Source organism: Phyllobates terribilis, unplaced genomic scaffold, assembly GCF_046119375.1.
Source record: "Phyllobates terribilis strain yellow unplaced genomic scaffold, ASM4611937v1 Scaffold_3__8_contigs__length_932513732, whole genome shotgun sequence".
Taxonomy (NCBI): Eukaryota; Metazoa; Chordata; class Amphibia; order Anura; family Dendrobatidae; genus Phyllobates; species Phyllobates terribilis.
In genome coordinates this window covers 284,374,023-284,392,225 of record NW_027362763.1, presented here as the reverse complement: position 1 = coordinate 284,392,225, position 18,203 = coordinate 284,374,023, and the positions used below count along the sequence as shown (strand labels likewise).

The 18,203-nt window shown below is 45.3% G+C and overlaps 1 protein-coding gene across 1 annotated transcript in view; it reads left to right on the top strand.

Annotated features, from left to right (window-relative positions):
• WDR49 (WD repeat domain 49) overlaps positions 1-18,203 on the top strand; it is a 337,861-nt gene that overhangs the window by 312,956 nt on the left and 6,702 nt on the right. Inside the window, exons 14-16 of the mRNA XM_073674828.1 lie at positions 8,732-8,929; positions 9,372-9,544; positions 15,507-15,613. Of these exons, the coding sequence (XP_073530929.1) occupies positions 8,732-8,929; positions 9,372-9,544; positions 15,507-15,613 (478 nt within the window). The remainder of the gene's footprint in view (positions 1-8,731; positions 8,930-9,371; positions 9,545-15,506; positions 15,614-18,203) is intronic.

Here is an 18,203-nt window from a genome sequence, read left to right as displayed (position 1 = left end):
TTGTCCCGTTTCCCTGCCTCCATATCTACCTCCTGTGTTCTAGCTGTCTTCCGGTGTTTCCCAGCCTGTTCCATGTGAACATAGCCCTGTCCTGTCTGCTCCACACCTGTGTCTCTGCTCCGCTTGTCCTCCGCACCTGCGGCTCTGCTCTGCTCCGCTTGTCTTCCGCACCTGCGACTTTGCTCTGCTCCGCTTGTCCTCCGCACCTGCGGCTCTGCTCCGCTTGTCCTCCGCACCTGCTTCTCTGCTCTGCTTGTCCTCCGCACCTGCAGCTCTGCTCTGCTCCGCTTGTCCTCCGCACCTACGACTCTGCTCTGCTCCGCTTGTCCTCCGCACCTGCAGCTCTGGTCTGCTCTGCAGTGCTTGTCCTCCGCACCTGAGGCTCTGCTCTGCTCCGCTTGTCCTCCGCACCTGCGGCTCTGCTCTGCTCCACTTGTCCTCTGCACCTGCGGCTCTGTTCTGCTTGTCCTCCGCACCTGCGGCTCTGCTCTGCTCCGCTTGTCCTCCACACCTTCTGCTCTGCTCCGCTTTTCCTCTGCACCTGCGGCTCTGCTCCATTTGTCCTCCTCACCTGCGGCTCTGCTCTGCTCTGCTTGTCCTCCGCACCTGCTGCTCTGCTTGTCCTCCACACCTGTGGCTCTGCTTTGTTCTGCTCCGCTTGTCCTCCGCACCTGCGGCTCTGCTCTCCGCTTGTCCTCCGCACCTGTGACTCTGCTCTGCTTGTCCTCCACACCTGCGGCTCTGCTCTGCTCCGCTTGTCCTCCGCACCTGCGGCTCTGCTCTGCTCCGCTTGTCCTCTGCACCTGCGGCTCTGCTCTGCTTGTCCTCCGCACCTGCTGCTTTGCTCTGCTTGTCCTCCACACCTACGGCTCTGCTCTGCTCCGCTTGTCCTCCGCACCTGTGGCTCTGCTCTGCTCCGCTTGTCCTCCGCACCTGCGGCTCTGTTCCTGTATCCGAGTCTGTACTGGTCCCTATCCAGCCTGTTTTCCTACCTGCCTGTCTGTATGCCAGCCGTGCCTGCCAGTACCCGCCTGTCTGCATACCAGCTGTGCCTGCCAGTACCCGCCTGTCTGCATACCAGCCAAACCTGCCCGTTCCTGCATTCCCCAGTGTGGGTCAACAGCTGTGACCGGGGTCGGACCTGGAGTAGCAACTGGGCCACCTCCCACGTCCCTCCTCAGACCACGGAGTCGATTAAGCCGCCGTGTGTTCGTGGTTGGATCTGGCAAGGCCCCTAGTCACACCCTCCAGGCACTTCTCAGTTCATGGCCCAGTGGGACCACTAACGACGCTCACACCAAACAGTCCAGGTGTGAACGTAACAGTTTGCTCAGGCCATGGTCCCTGTTGAGTCCCATGGCCCTTAGCCCTCGGAGACATTAGAATCCTTGTCTGTCGGATACATGCACCAAGGAAATTTTTTTTTCATAGCAAGTACCTTGTGTGTATCTGGTTCTGCTTGTCCCGTTTCCCTGCCTCCGTATCTACCTCCTGTGTACTAGTTATCTTCCGGTGTTTCCCAGTCTGTTCCATGTGAACAGTGACCTGTCCTGTCTGCTCAGCACCTGCGGCTCTGCTCTGCTCCACTTGTCCTCCGCACCTGTGGCTCTGCTCTGCTCCGCTTGTCCTCCACACCTGCGGCTCTGCTATACTCTGCTCCTTTTGTCCTCCGCACCTGCGGCTCTGCTCTGCTCCGCTTGTCCTCCGCACCTGCGGCTCTGCTCCTCTTGACCTCAGCACCTGCGGCTCTGCTCTGCTTGTCCTCCGCACCTGCGGTTCTGCTCTGCTCCGCTTGTCCTCCGCACCTGCGGCTCTGCTCTGCTTCACTTGTCCTCTGCACCTGCGGCTCTGCTCTGCTCCGCTTGTCCTCCACACCTGCAGCTCTGCTCTGCTCCGCTTGTCCTCTGCACCTGTGACTCTGCTCTGCTCCGCTTGTCCTCCGCACCTGCAGCTCTGCTCTGCTCCGCTTGTCCTCCGCATCTACAGCTCTGCTCTGCTCCACTTGTCCTCCGCACCTGCTGCTCTGCTCTGCTTGTCCTCCGCACCTGCTGCTCTGCTCTTCTTGTCCTCCGCACCTGCGGCTTTGCTCTGCTTGTCCTCTGCACCTGCGGCTTTTCTCTGCTTGTCCTCCGCACCTGCAGCTGTGCTCTGCTCCACTTGTCCTCCGCACCTGCGACTCTGCTCTGCTCTGCTTGCCCTCCGCACCTGCAGCTCTGCTCTACTCATCGTCCACACTTGCGGCTCTGCTCTGCTTGTCCTCCGCACCGGCGGCTCTGCTTCGCTTGTCCTCTGCACCTGCGGCTCTGCTCAGCTCCGCTTGTCCTCCGCACCGGCGGCTCTGCTCTGCTTGTCCTCTGCACCTGCGGCTGTGCTCTGCTTGTCCTCCGCACCTGCGGCTCTGCTCTGCTCCGCTTGTCCTCCGCACCTGCGGCTCTACTCTGCTCCGCTTGTCCTCCTCACCTGTGGCTCTGTTCCTGTATCCGAGTCCGTACTGGTCCCTATCCAGCCTGTTTTCCTACCTGCCTGTTTGTATACCAGCTGTGTCTGCCAGTACCCGCCTGTCTGCATACCAGCTGTGCCTGCCAGTACCCGCCTGTCTGCATACCAGCCAAACCTGCCCATTCCTGCATACCCCAGTGTGGGTCAACAGCTGTGACCGGGGTCTGACCTGGAGTAGCACCTGGGCCACCTCCCACGTCCCTCCTCGGACCACGGATTGTTCGTGGTTGGATCTGGCGAGGCCCCTAGTCACGCCCCTCCAGGCACTCGTCAGGTCGTGGCCCAGTGGGACCACTAACGACGCTCACACCAAACAGTCCGGGCGTGAGCGTAACAGTTTGCTCATGCCATGGTCCCCTTTGAGTCCCACGGCCCTTCGCTCTCGGTCACATTTGAATCCTTGTCTGTCGAATACATGCACCAAGGAAAATTTTTTTCTCAAGCTGAGGTCCAGGCAATTTACGCACCAGCCCAGATGGAGCAATCAGCACTCGTTCCTACGGATCCACCACGGTACTATAGGTGATCCAAAACAAAGCCGTGCATTTGTGGAGCAATGCATGGTACATTTCAAATTCTATGTCAACTATTTTCCCACTGATCGGGTTAAAGTGGCATTTCTGATGTCCTACCTAGCAGATGATGCCTTAAATTGGGTCACCCCCCTATGGGAAGCAAGGGATCCTATCGTCTGTGACCTGCAGGCTGTCCTGGTGGCCTTTCTAATGGTCTTTGATGACCCTAACCCTGAAGCTTCTGCGAAAGCTTCCCTTCCCAATATCCTGGAGCAGTCCAGATGGGTGATGTGTGTAGGTAGCCCACCAGTTCCCCAGCCTGAAGAGGATGCTGCCCACGCAGAATCCACACAGGATGACAATGCTCCACAGAATACTTCCCTTCCCAACCTCAAGAGGCAGTCCAGACGAGCAAGGCGTAGAGGTAAACCGTCACGTCAGGTTCTGTCCTCCCAAAGACCTCCTGTTCCCCAGCCTGTAGAGACAGCTACCCGCACAGAATCCATGAAGGTCGGCCATGTTCATCAGGCAAAGCAGAGGCCTTAACTCAGTCATAAAATCGGATTGCGGACCCGCTGCGGTTGTTTGGAACACCCTGACGGTCTTTGTCCAGCGAAGATTGGAGAGTCCCAAGACATTAGGCCTGTAGGAGAGGCTGCCCTTGGCATTAGTGTTTCCTCTCCACAGATGACTGTGACTGTCTCTGTGGCAAGTGAAGGACTCGGATTAACCGGAAGTTTCGGGCTGAAAGCCGTGAAGAGTCGGTGTCTGATCCCCGTCCGACAACTCCAGAATTCGGTTTGGGCATTGTCAGACCTTCCTGTGTCAGTTCCTATCTGAACTGTGTCCTAGCCCGTTACCTGTTTGTCTCAATGTCCGATCCTTCCCTTTTCCTGCAGTGTCTGAACCAGTACCTAACTCCTACTCGTTGTCTCAGTACTTCTGTTTGTGATTTTTGTGTCCACTCACTACTTCATAGCAAGTACCTTGTGTGTATCTGGTTCTGCTTGTCCCGTTTCCCTGCCTCCGTATCTACCTCCTGTGTTCTAGCTATCTTCTGGTGTTTCCCAGTCTGTTCCATGTGAACAGAGCCCTGTCCTGTCTGCTCCGCACCTGTGGCTCTGCTCTGCTCCGCTTGTCCTCCGCACCTGCGGCTCTGCTCTGCTTGTCTTCTGCACCTGCGGCTTTGCTCTGCTCCGCTTGTCCTCCGCACCTGCGGCTCTGCTCCGCTTGTCCTCCGCACCTGCGGCTCTGCTCTGCTTGTCCTCCGCACCTGCGGCTCTGCTCTGCTCCGCTTGTCCTCCGCACCTACGACTCTGCTCTGCTCCGCTTGTCCTCCGCACCTGCAGCTCTGGTCTGCTCTGCAGTGCTTGTCCTCCGCACCTGCGGCTCTGCTCTGCTCCGCTTGTCCTCCGCACCTGCGGCTCTGCTCTGCTCTACTTGTCCTCTGCACCTGCGGCTCTGTTCTGCTCCGCTTGTCCTCCACACCTGCGGCTCTGTTCCTGTATCCAAGTCTGTACTGGTCCCTATCCAGCCTGTTTTCCTACCTGCCTGTCTGTATACCAGCCGTGCCTGCCAGTACCCGCATGTCTGCATACCAGCCATGCCTGCCAGTACCTGTCTGTCTGCATACCAGCCAAAGCTGCCCGTTACTGCATTCCCGTTGTGGGTCAACAGCTGTGACCGGGGTCTGACCTGGAGTAGCACCTGGGCCACCTCCCACGTCCCTCCTCGGACCACAGAGTCGATTAAGCCGTCGTGTGTTCGTGGTCGGATCTGGCGAGGCCCCTAGTCACGCCCCTCCAGGCACTCCTCGGTTCGTGGCCCAGTGGGACCACTAGCCATGCTCACGCCAAACAGTCCGAGCGTGAGCGTAACACAAACCATGCGGTGGATGATGTATTATAGATTATGAATGTATGGTCAATGAGGGTCTTATTGCTGAGACCCCCAACAGATCACAATAATGTGATTTCTCTGTACCTTGCTGGGTTGCCAAGCATCTGTATATTCATGGACGGTCTCCAAAAGACAGTTATTTTCTCTGCCAACTGTAGTGACTGCAGAAAAAACAAGAGCTGCAGTTTAGTTTTTTTTTTTATTAAAGTTTATTTAATTTTAACGACTCATGACATACTGTATCCGTCATAAGTCATCTCCCTGCCCTTGATGTTTGCTCACAAGCTGATCCCGCATCTTTCCCAGCAGATAATGGCTGAAGTATTCAGACATCATATGCTTCTAACAGCTGCGGGTGCAGCAGAGCTACACTTATGGCTGTCAACCTGTTAAATGTCGGTGTCAATCCGTGACAGCGGCATTAACACCGTGGTGGCAGGGGGCGCATTGTTCTATACCCTCATTGGCGCTCCTGCAATGTGATTGTGGGACGCTGATGTGTTGCTATTACAGCCAGGGGTCTGCAGAAACCCCTATGTCTGTCATCACCCTACTTCTGTGAAAATAAGCCCGTGGCTGGCGTTCATAGGAGACCATGATTTCTGCTATATTTAGTGATAATCTGCTATATATAGTGAAAATCATAGTCTCCTTTGAAGCCCGGCTACAGGCAGGGTTCCAAAGGAGCTCTGTAATTACAAGCATGGGAGTCTTCAGCAGATCCTCAGCTGTCATAGCAACCTATCAGCGACCCACGATCACGTCATGGGTGCTCCGATGGGAGCATAGAATAACGCGTCTCTATGCCGGAACGTGGTAAATGTGGCTGTCGGAGTTTGACAGCAGCATTTAACAGGTAAACAGGGCTATTGGGCAAGCTCACCCCTTAAGTCCACTCTATACACCTGCTTCTGACTTGCGCCGCACATGTAGGGAAGGGGTTAAAGGGGATGTCCAGCAGGACCCCCAGCAATCAGTTGTGATCTTTGCAGGAACCAAACATTGTGTTAATGTCCCTTAAAGCGTTACACTTTTTTCATTTAAATTTGTTTTCCGTATAATATACTCAGGTTCTTCAATGCATGAAATGCTCTTTGAAGCCACTCTCCATTCTGGTTAATAAATCAGGGTCATGTACATGTGAACCTCCTATCAGGCTGTGTGCCAACGATGCAGATTTAATGCGTTTCCACGGCGGCATTTCCGCCGCGGAAACGCATTAAAATTGCTTGTTAAGATGTCTGCCATGTTTTCCAATGATAATCCACATGTGCTGTGGACATGCTGTGGAAATTTTCGCTGCGTATTATCAATGCGGGAAAAGTCGCAGCACAACCATTGACTTGCATTGAACCGCACAACATCCGCATGTATATATGTATACATGCGGATATTATGCGCTTCAATGCGCGGATGTTACCCGAGTTGGGAGAAGAGGAGACTCTCATCCGACCTGGGTACCATCGTACCTGCAAGTTAAAAAAGAATTATAAAGTTTAAAAATAAAAAAAAATATTCATACTCACCTCTCCGGCGGCCCCCCGATCTCCGTCATTGCAGGTCCTGCCAGTACACGGCGGGCCGCCAAGGAGAGAGGATCGCTACCGGGAGGAGACCGGGGGCCTCCGGAGAGGTGAGTATAAGGTTTTTTTTTTCTTTTTACTTTTTAGTTCTTTTTATTTACACTAGATGCACGATTTGAAGCAGAAATCTACTCATAAGTTGGTCACACAATATAAATCCATGCCAGTTGCATGGATTTATATTGTGTGACCAACTTGTCAAGCCGTTTTCCAAGTTATGCTCAAAATCACTTGGAAAACCGCTTGAAAAAAACGCATGCATAAATGCATGTAAAAAACACTTGAAAAACGCTGAAAAAACGCATGTAAAATCCGCATGCGTTTTTTCTGCCAAGTAGATGCAGAAATGCTCAGGAAATTTCTGCTTCAGATCTGCATCATGGGCACATACCCTTAGAGATGAGAAAATCTTTTGAAATTTTAATTCGCCAGCTTTGTTGAATATTTCCAAAATATTTGATTTGTAGTAAATCAGTTCTCCATGAATTTGAACTTAGGCAAAGCTTTCACTTGCCCTCAAAAAACATAACACTCTGAGGTTTTAAACCCAAGCTCTTTAACCCAAAGACAGCCTTAACAATGTCCAAGTGACCTCAACACATATGGCTATGGGTTAACTGATGGTAGATGTTGTTTACTGCTGCCCTGACACACACTATATGTAATGTTTATTCAGTGTTTTAAAGCTTTCTCTGCTTTTCTTGTTTGCCGAGCTGTGACACACTCTCACTATTCAGATTCACTACAAAGCGGCTGTGAATTTCCTGCCTCAGCTTTTATACAGGCTATGATAGTCCCTCCTGATTGGCTGTGTTATACCATGTGATGTAACAGCTGCAAGGCATTGTGGGTAAGCCTGGTCGCACATGAGGTTATATTACATATTCTCCATCTACACCTTAGGCCTGGGACAGCTCATAGAGTCTCATGGCTTTCAGTATCACCTCTATGCTGATGACACACAGATCGACCTCTCTGGACCCGATATCACCTCTTTACTAACCAAAATCCCACAATGTCTGTCTGCTATTTCATCCTTCTTCTCTGCTAGATTTCTAAAACTTAACATGGACAAAACAGAATTCATCATCTTTCCGCCATCCCATTCACCCCCCCACCTGACCTATCTATCAATGTCAATGGCTGTCCACTCTCCCCAGTCCCTCAAGTTCGCTGCCTTGGAGTAACCCTGGACTCTGATCTCTCCTTTAAACCACATATCCAAGCCCTTTCCACTTCCTGCTGACTCCAACTCAAAAATATCTCCCGGATCCGCACATTCCTCAACCATGAATCTGCAAAAACACTAGTGCACGCCCTCATCAACTCCCACCTCGACTACTGCAACCTCCTGCTCTGTGGCCTCCCTTCTACCACTCTTGCACCTCTCCAATCTATCCAAAACTCTGCTGCCCAACTAATCCACCTGTCCCCCCCTATTCCCCGGCCTCTCCTCTCTGTCAATCTCTTCACTGGCTCCCCATTCCTCAGAGAATCCAGTTCAAAACCCTAACCATGGCATACAAAGCCATTCACAACCTGTCTCCTCCATATATCTCTGACCTAGTCTCCCGTTACATACCCGCACGCAACCTCCAATCCTCACAAGATCTCCTTCTCTACTCCCCTCTTATCTCCTCCTCCCACAATCGCATACAAGATTTCTCCCGTGCTTCCCCCCTACTCTGGAACTCTCTACCCCAACACATCAGACTCTCGTCGACCGTGGAAACCTTCAAAAGGAGCCTGAAGACCCACCTCTTCCGACAAGCCTACAACCTGCAGTAACCACCGCTGCATGACCAGCTCTACCCTCACCTACTGTATCCTCACCCATCCCTAATAGATTGTGAGCCCTCGCGGGCAGGGTCCTCGCTCCTCCTGTACCAGTTGCTGTCACATTGTGTTCAAGATTATTGTACTTGTTTTTGCGATGTATACCCCCTTTTCACATGTAAAGCGGAATAAATGGCGCTATAATAATAAAAATAATAATAATATTAAATTGCTGATTAAATCTTCTGCTTTGTGTAAAATGGAGCTGGGAATTTTTTGTGATTTGTACCCAATTGCAGTGTAAATTGTATGAATTTGCCAAGTGCTTCAAATTTACTAAATTTTGACACAAATTTGATTCAGATCGAGCCAATTCGCCCATTTCTACCTCCTATATAATTCCCTAGAAGAGTACGTGACATATTTTTAAATTCACTTTGCATATTTATTGTTCTGCAGGAGTATTGTATGGATTACAGTGAGCAGAAGACCGTGGAACTGCCGCCATTAACCACCTCATTCCAGCCACACAGTGACTGCATCACGCACCTAGAGACCTGCACTCATGATCACTGTCTCCTCATCATTTCTGCATCTGCAGATTGCAGCCTATGTGTCAGCGATGTGTTTGGCAGTACAGTGGGGATATTTGGACAGGTAAAGGCTTAAAATTAAATTGAAAATTCTGGCATATTCATTTAGCATATGGCTCAAAGCCTAAAAGATTTTTATTAGTAAAGCAGACAGATCACTTAAGAGTTTTATCCATATGCAATTTATATGTTTTCTAATATTGTACATTAGGGTGTCCAAGGATATTTGTGATTATGGAATATTATAGATGAAATATCTGATAGAAATAATTATTCACACGATGCTCCGTCGGTAAGATACAAGTCATTCTCCATCTTTTTAATCACATTAGCCATCTCCAGCTACTAGGACACATTCATGTCACTAATGTAATGCAAGTAGGAAACTGTGTTAGTCACTGACCCTTCCTCTTGAAGAATTGGTAGTGATCGTCCTGACGATTTAATCAATGCAAACATGACAAAGGTTTTCTTTATTTAATTTATACATGTCTTCTGTTGTTTAGGAAGAGCACTGGAGAATTGAGAAACGACCTCTGATACCTGAAGGTGATAATGAGTTAGACAATGTACAGGAAACGGTGGAGGGGATGGCTTCTCCCCATAATGACACTGTAGCACCATCTGACAATCATGGTTTACAGCTCCTCACCGAACACAAAGAGGAGCTGCCTTTTAAGTAAGTGACAACTGGTGTTTCTTAGGCAGTGACTTTATCTTTTTAGAGTCTTTATCTTTTTTTTTAGAATGCTGCCTCAATAAATAATAATTTTATTTCTATAGCACCAACATATTCCGCAGCACTTTGCAATAAAATAGGGACTTGTGCAGACAATAAAGACATCACTGAGTGATACAGTTCAACAGTCACAGGAGTGAGGGTCCCACTCACAAGCTTACAATCTAAAAGGAAATTCTATAAGGAAATTGGTTTTATAGATAGATAGATAGATAGATAGATAGATAGATAGATAGATAGACAGATAGATAGACATACAGTGGATATGAAAAGTATTCAGACCCCTTTAAATGTTTCACTCTTTGTTTCATTGCAGCCATTTGGTAAATTCTAAAAAGTTCATTTTTTCTCATTAAACTACACTCTGCACCCCATCTTGACTGAAAAAAAAAGAAATGTAGAAATTGTTGCATATTTGTTAAAAAAGAAAAACTGAAATATCACATGGTCATAAGTATTCAGACCCTTTGCTCAGTATTGAGTAGAAGCACTCTTTTGAGCTAGTACAGCTATGAGTCTTCTTGGGAATGATGCAACAAGTTTTTCACACCTGGATTTGGGGATCCTCTGCCATTCTTCCTTGCAGATCCTCTCCAGTTCCATGGTGAAATGGTGAACGTTGGTGGACAGCCATTTTCAGGTCTCTCCAGAGATGCTCAATGGGGTTTAGGTCAGGGCTCTGGACGGGTCAGTCAAGAATGGTCACAGAGTTGTTCTGAAGCCACTCCTTTGTTATTTTAGCTGTGTGCTTAGGGTTATTGTCTTGTTGGAAGGTGAACCTTCGGCCAAGTCTGAGGTCCAGAGCACTCTGAAAGAGGTTTTCATCCGCATTCATGTTTCCTTCAATTGCAACCAGTTGTCCTGTCCCTGCAGCTGAAAAACACCCCCATAGCATGATGCTGCCACTACCATGTTTCACTGTTGGGATTGTATTGGGCAGATGATGAGCAGTGCCTGGTTTTCTCCACACATACCGCTTAGAATTATCACCAAAAAGTTCTATCTTCGTCTCATCAGACCAGAGAATCGTATTTCTCATAGTCTGGGAGTCCTTCATGTGTTTTTCAGCAAACTCTATGCGGACTTTCATATGTCTTGCACTGAGAAGAGGCTTCCATCGGGCCACTCTGCCATAAAGGCCCCACTGTTGGAGGGCTGCAGTGATAGTTGACTTTGTAGAACGTTCTCCCATCTCCCTACTGCATCTCTGGAGCTCAGCTACAGTTATCTTGGGGTTCTTCTTTACCTCTCTCACCAAAGCTCTTCTCCCAAAATTGCTCAGTTTGGCTGGACGGCCATTTCTAGGAAGACTTCTGGTGGTCCCAAACTTCTTCCATTTAAGGATTATGGAGGCCACTGTGCTCTTAGGAACCTTGAGTAATGCAGAAATTCTTTTGTAACCTTGACCACATCTGTGCCTTGCCACAATTCTGTCTCTGAGCTCATTGGGCAGTTCCTTTGAGCTCATGATTCTCATTTGGTCTGACATGCACTGTGAGCTGTGAGGTCTTATATAGACAGGTGTGTGCCTTTCCAAATCAAGTCCTATCAGTTTAATTAAACACAGCGGGACTCCAATGAAGGTGTAGAACCATCTCAAGGAGGATCACAAGGAAATGGACAGCATGTGACTTAAATATGAGTGTCTGAGCAAAGGGTCTGAATACTTATGACCATGTGATATTTCAGTTGTTTTTTTTTTTAATAAATTTGGAACTTTTTAGAATTTACCAAATGGCTGCAATGAAACAAAGAGTGAAAAATGTAAACGGGTCTGAATACTTTCAGTACCCACTGTATACACACATATATATACACTAGTATGTATATATAGAGGCAAGGTCGCTGGCAAAGTACTGGAGGGGAGATATGTAGCACTGAGATTAATAGCTGCTGTAATTATACATAGGAAAAAGGTTCCAGCACACAAGTGGGTTAATCAGCCATCTTAGTGCTACGGTGATTAAACACCTGTAGAAAGGGAGGAGGTTAGAGGATAAAATCACAGCCTTTCAGAGCATTTGGTGTGGGGAGGGCCTGGAGGCACAAGCTCTGGAGCTGTGGTGTTCATGTTAAGGAAAGCTAAACCTTGTTTTGTTCCTGAAGCGGGCGATTACCCATAGCAACAAGACTATGCCATAAGTTATGGTTAGGTATTAATTTTCCTGTTAGGCAGGAAGGCCGTGTTTGTTTTTTTGCTAACATTGCCATGGTTTATGCAGTGCTCTTAATAAACTCAGCAGAAGATTAAAAGAGACAGTGTTCCTGTGTACCTCTATGTGCAACCAAGTGAGCCGATCTACCTCAGTATATATAAGAACTTTTTATATTTAGCTATTGTGTAGTCCTAGTTTGGACTGTTTTAATAAATACAAAGTGTCACTGTGTGACGGACTAATTATGGCATGAGAGTTGCAGTGTTTTCACACAGTGTAATTTGTGCATGATTTTTCTTCAGCTGAAATAGGGGCTGAATCCTATGAAGACAACAGGTAGAACGCTTTCTATTATACCACTTCTCTGTTCACTATCTATTCTTGGTTTTGGCTAAAAAATATGAAAAAGCCTAGTGAAATCTGCAATGGGTCAGCAGAGCCGAAAAACTTAGCAGAATGCCAATGAGCCTGCAAGCCCTCGCTCGGATGACCTTCTCACCTGTACCTGTCTGTCAGTCGTGTTTCTTGTTTTTATCACTTATTCATGTTATATATGTATGTCCCTCTGCATTGTTATTCCATATGAAGATCACACAAACTATGTGTTTTAATAAAATACAGTGTTACATGGTGCACTCTCAATGCAATCTGGCACTATCACTGATTGGTAGCTTTCCTGCTACCCTGACAATGCAGAACATACGAGGAAACACTATAGTTTCTTGGAAGGCCATTTCTAATGAGCGACTACTGTATATCGTTCCACCAACAGCATTAAGAGTTAATAAAATTCAATAATTCAACCCGATTTGTAATTTGCACTGGCTTCATTCAATATAAATCGTAAAATGCATCCTTAGTCCAGACACAAAGATAGAGCATTAAAATCTTCTTTATTAATTTGTAGAATTAAAACATGTTGTAACAGAGAAACATCATAAAAATGTGGTACAGAGCCTAAGCGTTTCGAGGCGCTTACCTGCTCTTAATCATGGCATTAATTCTACAAATTAATAAAGAAGATTTAATGCTCTATCTTTGTGGCTCGATTAAGGGTGCATTTTGGGATTTTCACTGAAATGCTACACAGCAGCATGGTCCCCGACCAGGATTAAGCCTATTTATACCCCATGAGCTGGCTGGTTTCCTTTTTAGTTTTTTTGAACATACTATATAAATCACTGAGTTTCCGTGTTCTGTCAAGATGAAAAAAATACTGGCACATTTACTTAAGCCTGATTTCTTTACACTAATGTCAAAAAAATTCACTGGAGTAAAATGTATTACATTTATTACAAGGTGCAAGCCTCATAATAAATTTGATGCATAATGGGCTGTCCATGCACCAAAAACTGGTCTATAGCGGCTATGGGCTTACATAGGTTTACACCAATTTCTGGCATAAATTCCAGTACAACTGTCAGGCTGTGGTTGGCCACATCACCCCCCAGTAAGCGCTACACACTATTTTGAAAAGCAAAAAAGTCCCAACATTTTTTAGCAAAATATGTCCTAAAACATTTCCAATTTTTTACGGCCAGACCACTGGCATACAGGCAATGATACATTCCATTCTGTTTCTAGAAAAGTAGTGGGACAAGCATTGTGCCCACTGGGATGGCTTAGCTTAACCTGACTTCTGAAAGGGAAAGGTGTGGAATTACTTTCCCTTCCGTAGCACCAAGGACTACCTTTCTTCTCAAGTTCATCTGCTCCTGGTGACTTTGGTCCAGTGAACTAAAAACAACTTGGTAATGCCTACCTTATTCGCTGATAGATTTGTTGCTGAAGACTCTAAGTCATTCAGGCCCCAATATATAATTGTCTGTGCGCCATCTTCTGGAGTATAAGGCTATGTTCCCACCATAAGTATTTTATGAGTTTTGTTGTTGCGGATTTTCTGCACCTATAAGAGAAATTATATTATTTCTGTTTTTCTCTCTGTGTTTGTGTGTGCATTTTCTTTACATGTGTTTGTATTGCTTTTTCAACACTTGTCTCTTTTTGTATGTCAAGTTTGAAATAAAGCTGATTTGTTTTTCATACTTCCTAGTATTTGACTTTCACAAAACTTTATTGATAAAGTCATGTGTGTATTATATGCGTTTTTAATATGCAAATTGCCTTTTCAGAGAGGAAGAGGACTATAACTCTCTAGCGCCACCTATTGAAAGCAGCAATCTTACAAGTCACTATCGACCCTTTAATGAGCCTTGCAATATGACTTAGGATAAAAGCGAAATCAGAATCTCAATTTGCAGATGTTGTTTCGGGGTACTGCCCCTCATCAGTGCAAAGTATGAAATCTGATTTGGCTAGGTGAGAGGCTCTGGACTGAGGTCTAAGGGGTAACGTTTCTCCTTGTGTAGAGTGACATACCGACTCTGGCATACCAATGTAAGGAGGCATATTCACCGTGCAATGCTCCTGTGGGAAATTAAATATGCAAATTGCCTCTTCAGAGAGGAAAAGAACTAGAACTCTCTCTAGTGCCACCTGTTGAAAGCAGCAATCTTACAAGTCACTATCGGCCCTTTAATAAGTCTTGCAATATGACTTAGGATAAAAGCCAAATCAGAATCTCAATTTGCAGACACGGTGTTTTAATGCGTTTTTGCACTAAAGACGCTTGCGTTTTTTCCTGCGGATTTTCCAAATCTAATACAATAATATGAGAAAAATCTGAACATAAAACTCAGCAAAATTGATTTCAAACACACACCGCAGGTCAGGTTATTCTGCGTAAAATAAAGTACTGTGGGCATGAGATTTCTATAAATCCATCCACTTTTCTGAAGCTGTAAGAAGCTGCATTTTTTGCATGAAGAAAATAAGCAATGTCAAAAACTCACCAAAAATTCATTGTGGAAACTTAACCTTAGTAATAGTAATAGTATCTTTTACCTTTAATTTTCTCTTTTTATGCCAACTTTGTTTTGGTTTTCTCAGTTTTTTTTTCTATTCTGCATTATGAATGCGGTTTTAGCCAAATTCATAAAGTTGTGACTTTGCAAAATGTGACAATTTTTTTTTACTATTCTTATAGTGGAGTACAAAATCTATGTAATTTTTTTTTTCCAGTTGAAGTCTAATATGTGACACTTTAAAGTTTAGTGTGACATTTTTCTCTAAAAAAGGAGCAAAAAGAGTAAAAGACAAATTGAGAGCATTTTAATTTTGTGCAAAAATTAATGAACTTGTGTGCACCATTTTGAAGAATTTGGTGCAAAAAAACACAAAAGCCAACACCACAAAGCAAAAAAACAAGTCGCTTAAAAAAAAAAGAAGCACATGAATAATCAGTCTCTAAGTGATTACTACTATGAGGACTGTAGTGGCAGCAAAATTATAAGTTTACAAGTTTTTCAAGAACCGATAAACTGTATCTAAAAAATTTTGACTTTATATACCGTAGATCTTTTAACTACTTGACAGGAAGACAACTCAAGGGCTTAGACTTATACTTATACTATATTCCCATGTTGCTCAGCACTTATCTTCTTTTTAAGTTTTGTTATTTTAAGGACATTCTACTTTTTTTCCTGGAGCAGACACACCATAGGACGAGAGTCACAAAATATGCCCTAGTTTACACTCTTACATTGGTATTATTCTATCCTCCAATGCAAGGAGATTCAATTTTATTCATATGGGTTTTACAATCCCAGTTGTTTCTTTTGGCACTGTACCCACATAAATTAAGAACGCATTTTGTATTATCTATTAATTTTTTTTTATTTATTTAGGAATAGTCCTTGGGAAAACACAATTTTAGGTAAAAACTACAGCAGAAATGGGTTAAAAGAAAAGTTACATTCAAACTTCATTGGGGATTCAGTCCAAAATGCAATTGGTAAGTGCACTGACATATTTGTTGTGGTTGATCCATATGAAATTTATGATGTGATCGTTTTACCGCAGCATCATAATCATAAATAATATATCACCAGTCACAATGTTACTCTAAGAAAGTTTTTTGATTTGTGACAATGGAAACTGTTCATTAAACTTGCAAGGTATCTTGAAGCCTGATGTAAAACATTGCTTACAAATATAGTACTGTGATTAGCAAGCCAAAATATGAAGGTGGCACACTTTATGAATATTAATGTAACTGCCATCAGTATTCAACTGTAAATCATATGGGAAAGTAGGATTTCAATATTCTAAACCCAAAGATTTAGTCTAATATTCTGACAACTTTATATCAGGTAAGAAAATAAAATATTTTGCACTGTTCATAGTTCATAGTTCAGCGATAGACTTGAGCAACAAGGTTCTCACCACTCTATTCCAGCGGCCAAGCCTTCAGTCCAGGTCAGCCAAACCAGAGCATTGTGAACCTCTGACTATCTATAGGATCCCAGGACCTCTTTTGAGTAATAAGCCCATTTGTAGTCATTAAGATGCAATGTCATGCACATACTGTATTGCAGGGGCCTGCTAATCAGAAAAAGTGCCGGGATGTCGCAGGTAGTAGGAGGTTCACACTGCTTTGGTTTAGCTGCCATTGACTACTGATGAGGATGCTTGACCAGGACACTGTGAACCTTATACTACATATAGCATCCCGGGGCTTCTTCTGATTACCATGTCTATTTGTAGTCACTACGATGCATCATCATATACACATTAGGCAGAGGCCTGAAAATCAGAATTGGTGTCGGGATGTTGCAGGTAGTAGGAGGTTCACAGTGGTGAAGGTCCTGCAAAACATTTTGCTCAAATCTAGGCAGTGACTTATATTAGTAACTGGATAATTCTAGTGGTTAATGGCGGCATTGATATCATTGTCTTATTAAAAGAAATCCAGAAGTTATAAATTAAGGTGGTCTTTGATGTGGTCGAATTTGATCCCACCTGGAACTGAGCATCTTAATAATGTTGCAGGCTTGAAATCCTATTGGGGCACTTGTACCAGTGTGTTGTAGTATAGAAACAGGTCAAATAAGCTCCTCAAAATTACAGCTGGTGATCTGATTATGACAGCCTAATCATCCTTTAATTTTGCTTTTCAAAGGAAATATAATGGAGTGTGGCGTGTTGATCTCCAAAGGTGCAACATTTTAAGGATTTTTGAATGACAGAAGTATATGGGATAGAAACAGAGCACTAGATCATGTGATAGGTCAAATATAGCCGGCATTTCCCATTACAACTGCTACTATGTAGATTGTCTGCAGATGAATCCAGTAGAAGACTCTGCAGTGTTTGCTGAAAGCCGCAGATCCTTCAAACAGCTCACTGGCAGAGAAGTCGATAGATATTAACTAGATATTGATGGCCTGTTTAATGATGGAAAACCCTTTTAGATGTTACACATCTATTTGGATTTAAGACTATCTGTATCTATAAGTGTGCATCTTGCCTCAATAAATGTTATGGAGTTAAAAGGCATTTACACTGCACAATTGTTGTGAACAAGCTTTCCTAGGAAGACTCCTATCATGATAATCCTTGTAGTCTAAATAGGCTGCCAATCACCCAATGAAACTCCCAGGCAAGGGTGTGTCAATCCACAGCAGGAGGGAGGTCACCGCTTGGTCCAAAGGGAAGAAGGATTAAGAAGGCGTCTGTAATGCCAAGCGCAGTGACCTTCTACAGCCAGATCTAGAGCGACTGTCTATCACACCTGACATACCCGTGACACCCCCATACAGAATAATGGGCCCCACATAGTCCTCCATACAGAATAATGGCCCCACATAGTCCTCCATACAGAATAATGGGCCCCACATAGTCCTCCATACAGTATAATGGTCCCACATAGTCCTCCATACAGAATAATGGGTCCCACATAGCTTTTCATACAGTATAATGGTCCCCATATAGTCCAGCATACAGTATAATGAGCCCCACAAAGTCCTCCATGCAGAATAATGAATTCCACATAGGGGTGGTGATTCTGGTGTCGGGGGACAAATATGATCACCTGCGAGCTAGATTTGGCCCACTGGCCAGAGTTTGACATGTATGCTCTAAATGCTGCGATCGGTATGTAATTATTCTTTCTTCACTGCCCAATGGTATACATTTCTGTGAGGCACCTGTGGTGTCAACATGCTCACTGCACCCATAGATGAATTCATTGAGTGGTTGAGTTTGTAAAATGATGTCACTTTTGGGTGTCTCTGCTGTTCTGGCACCTCAGGGGCCCTGCCAATGTGACACAGCACCCGCAAACCAATCCAGCAAAATCTGAACTCCAATATTCTTTTTCCCTTCTGAACTTTGCACTGTGCCTCAAAGTAGTTTTCGACCACATATGGGGCATCAGTGTACTCAAGAGAAATGTTGCCACTATCATGAAATACAATATGTCACAGAATCAGGGGGATCCGTTGAAGTGTTCCAGAGTTATTACCTCATACATTGACACTGGTCAGAATTGTAAAATTTGGCCTTGTGATGAAGATGAAAACAAGCTTGAGGTTGAAGGGGTT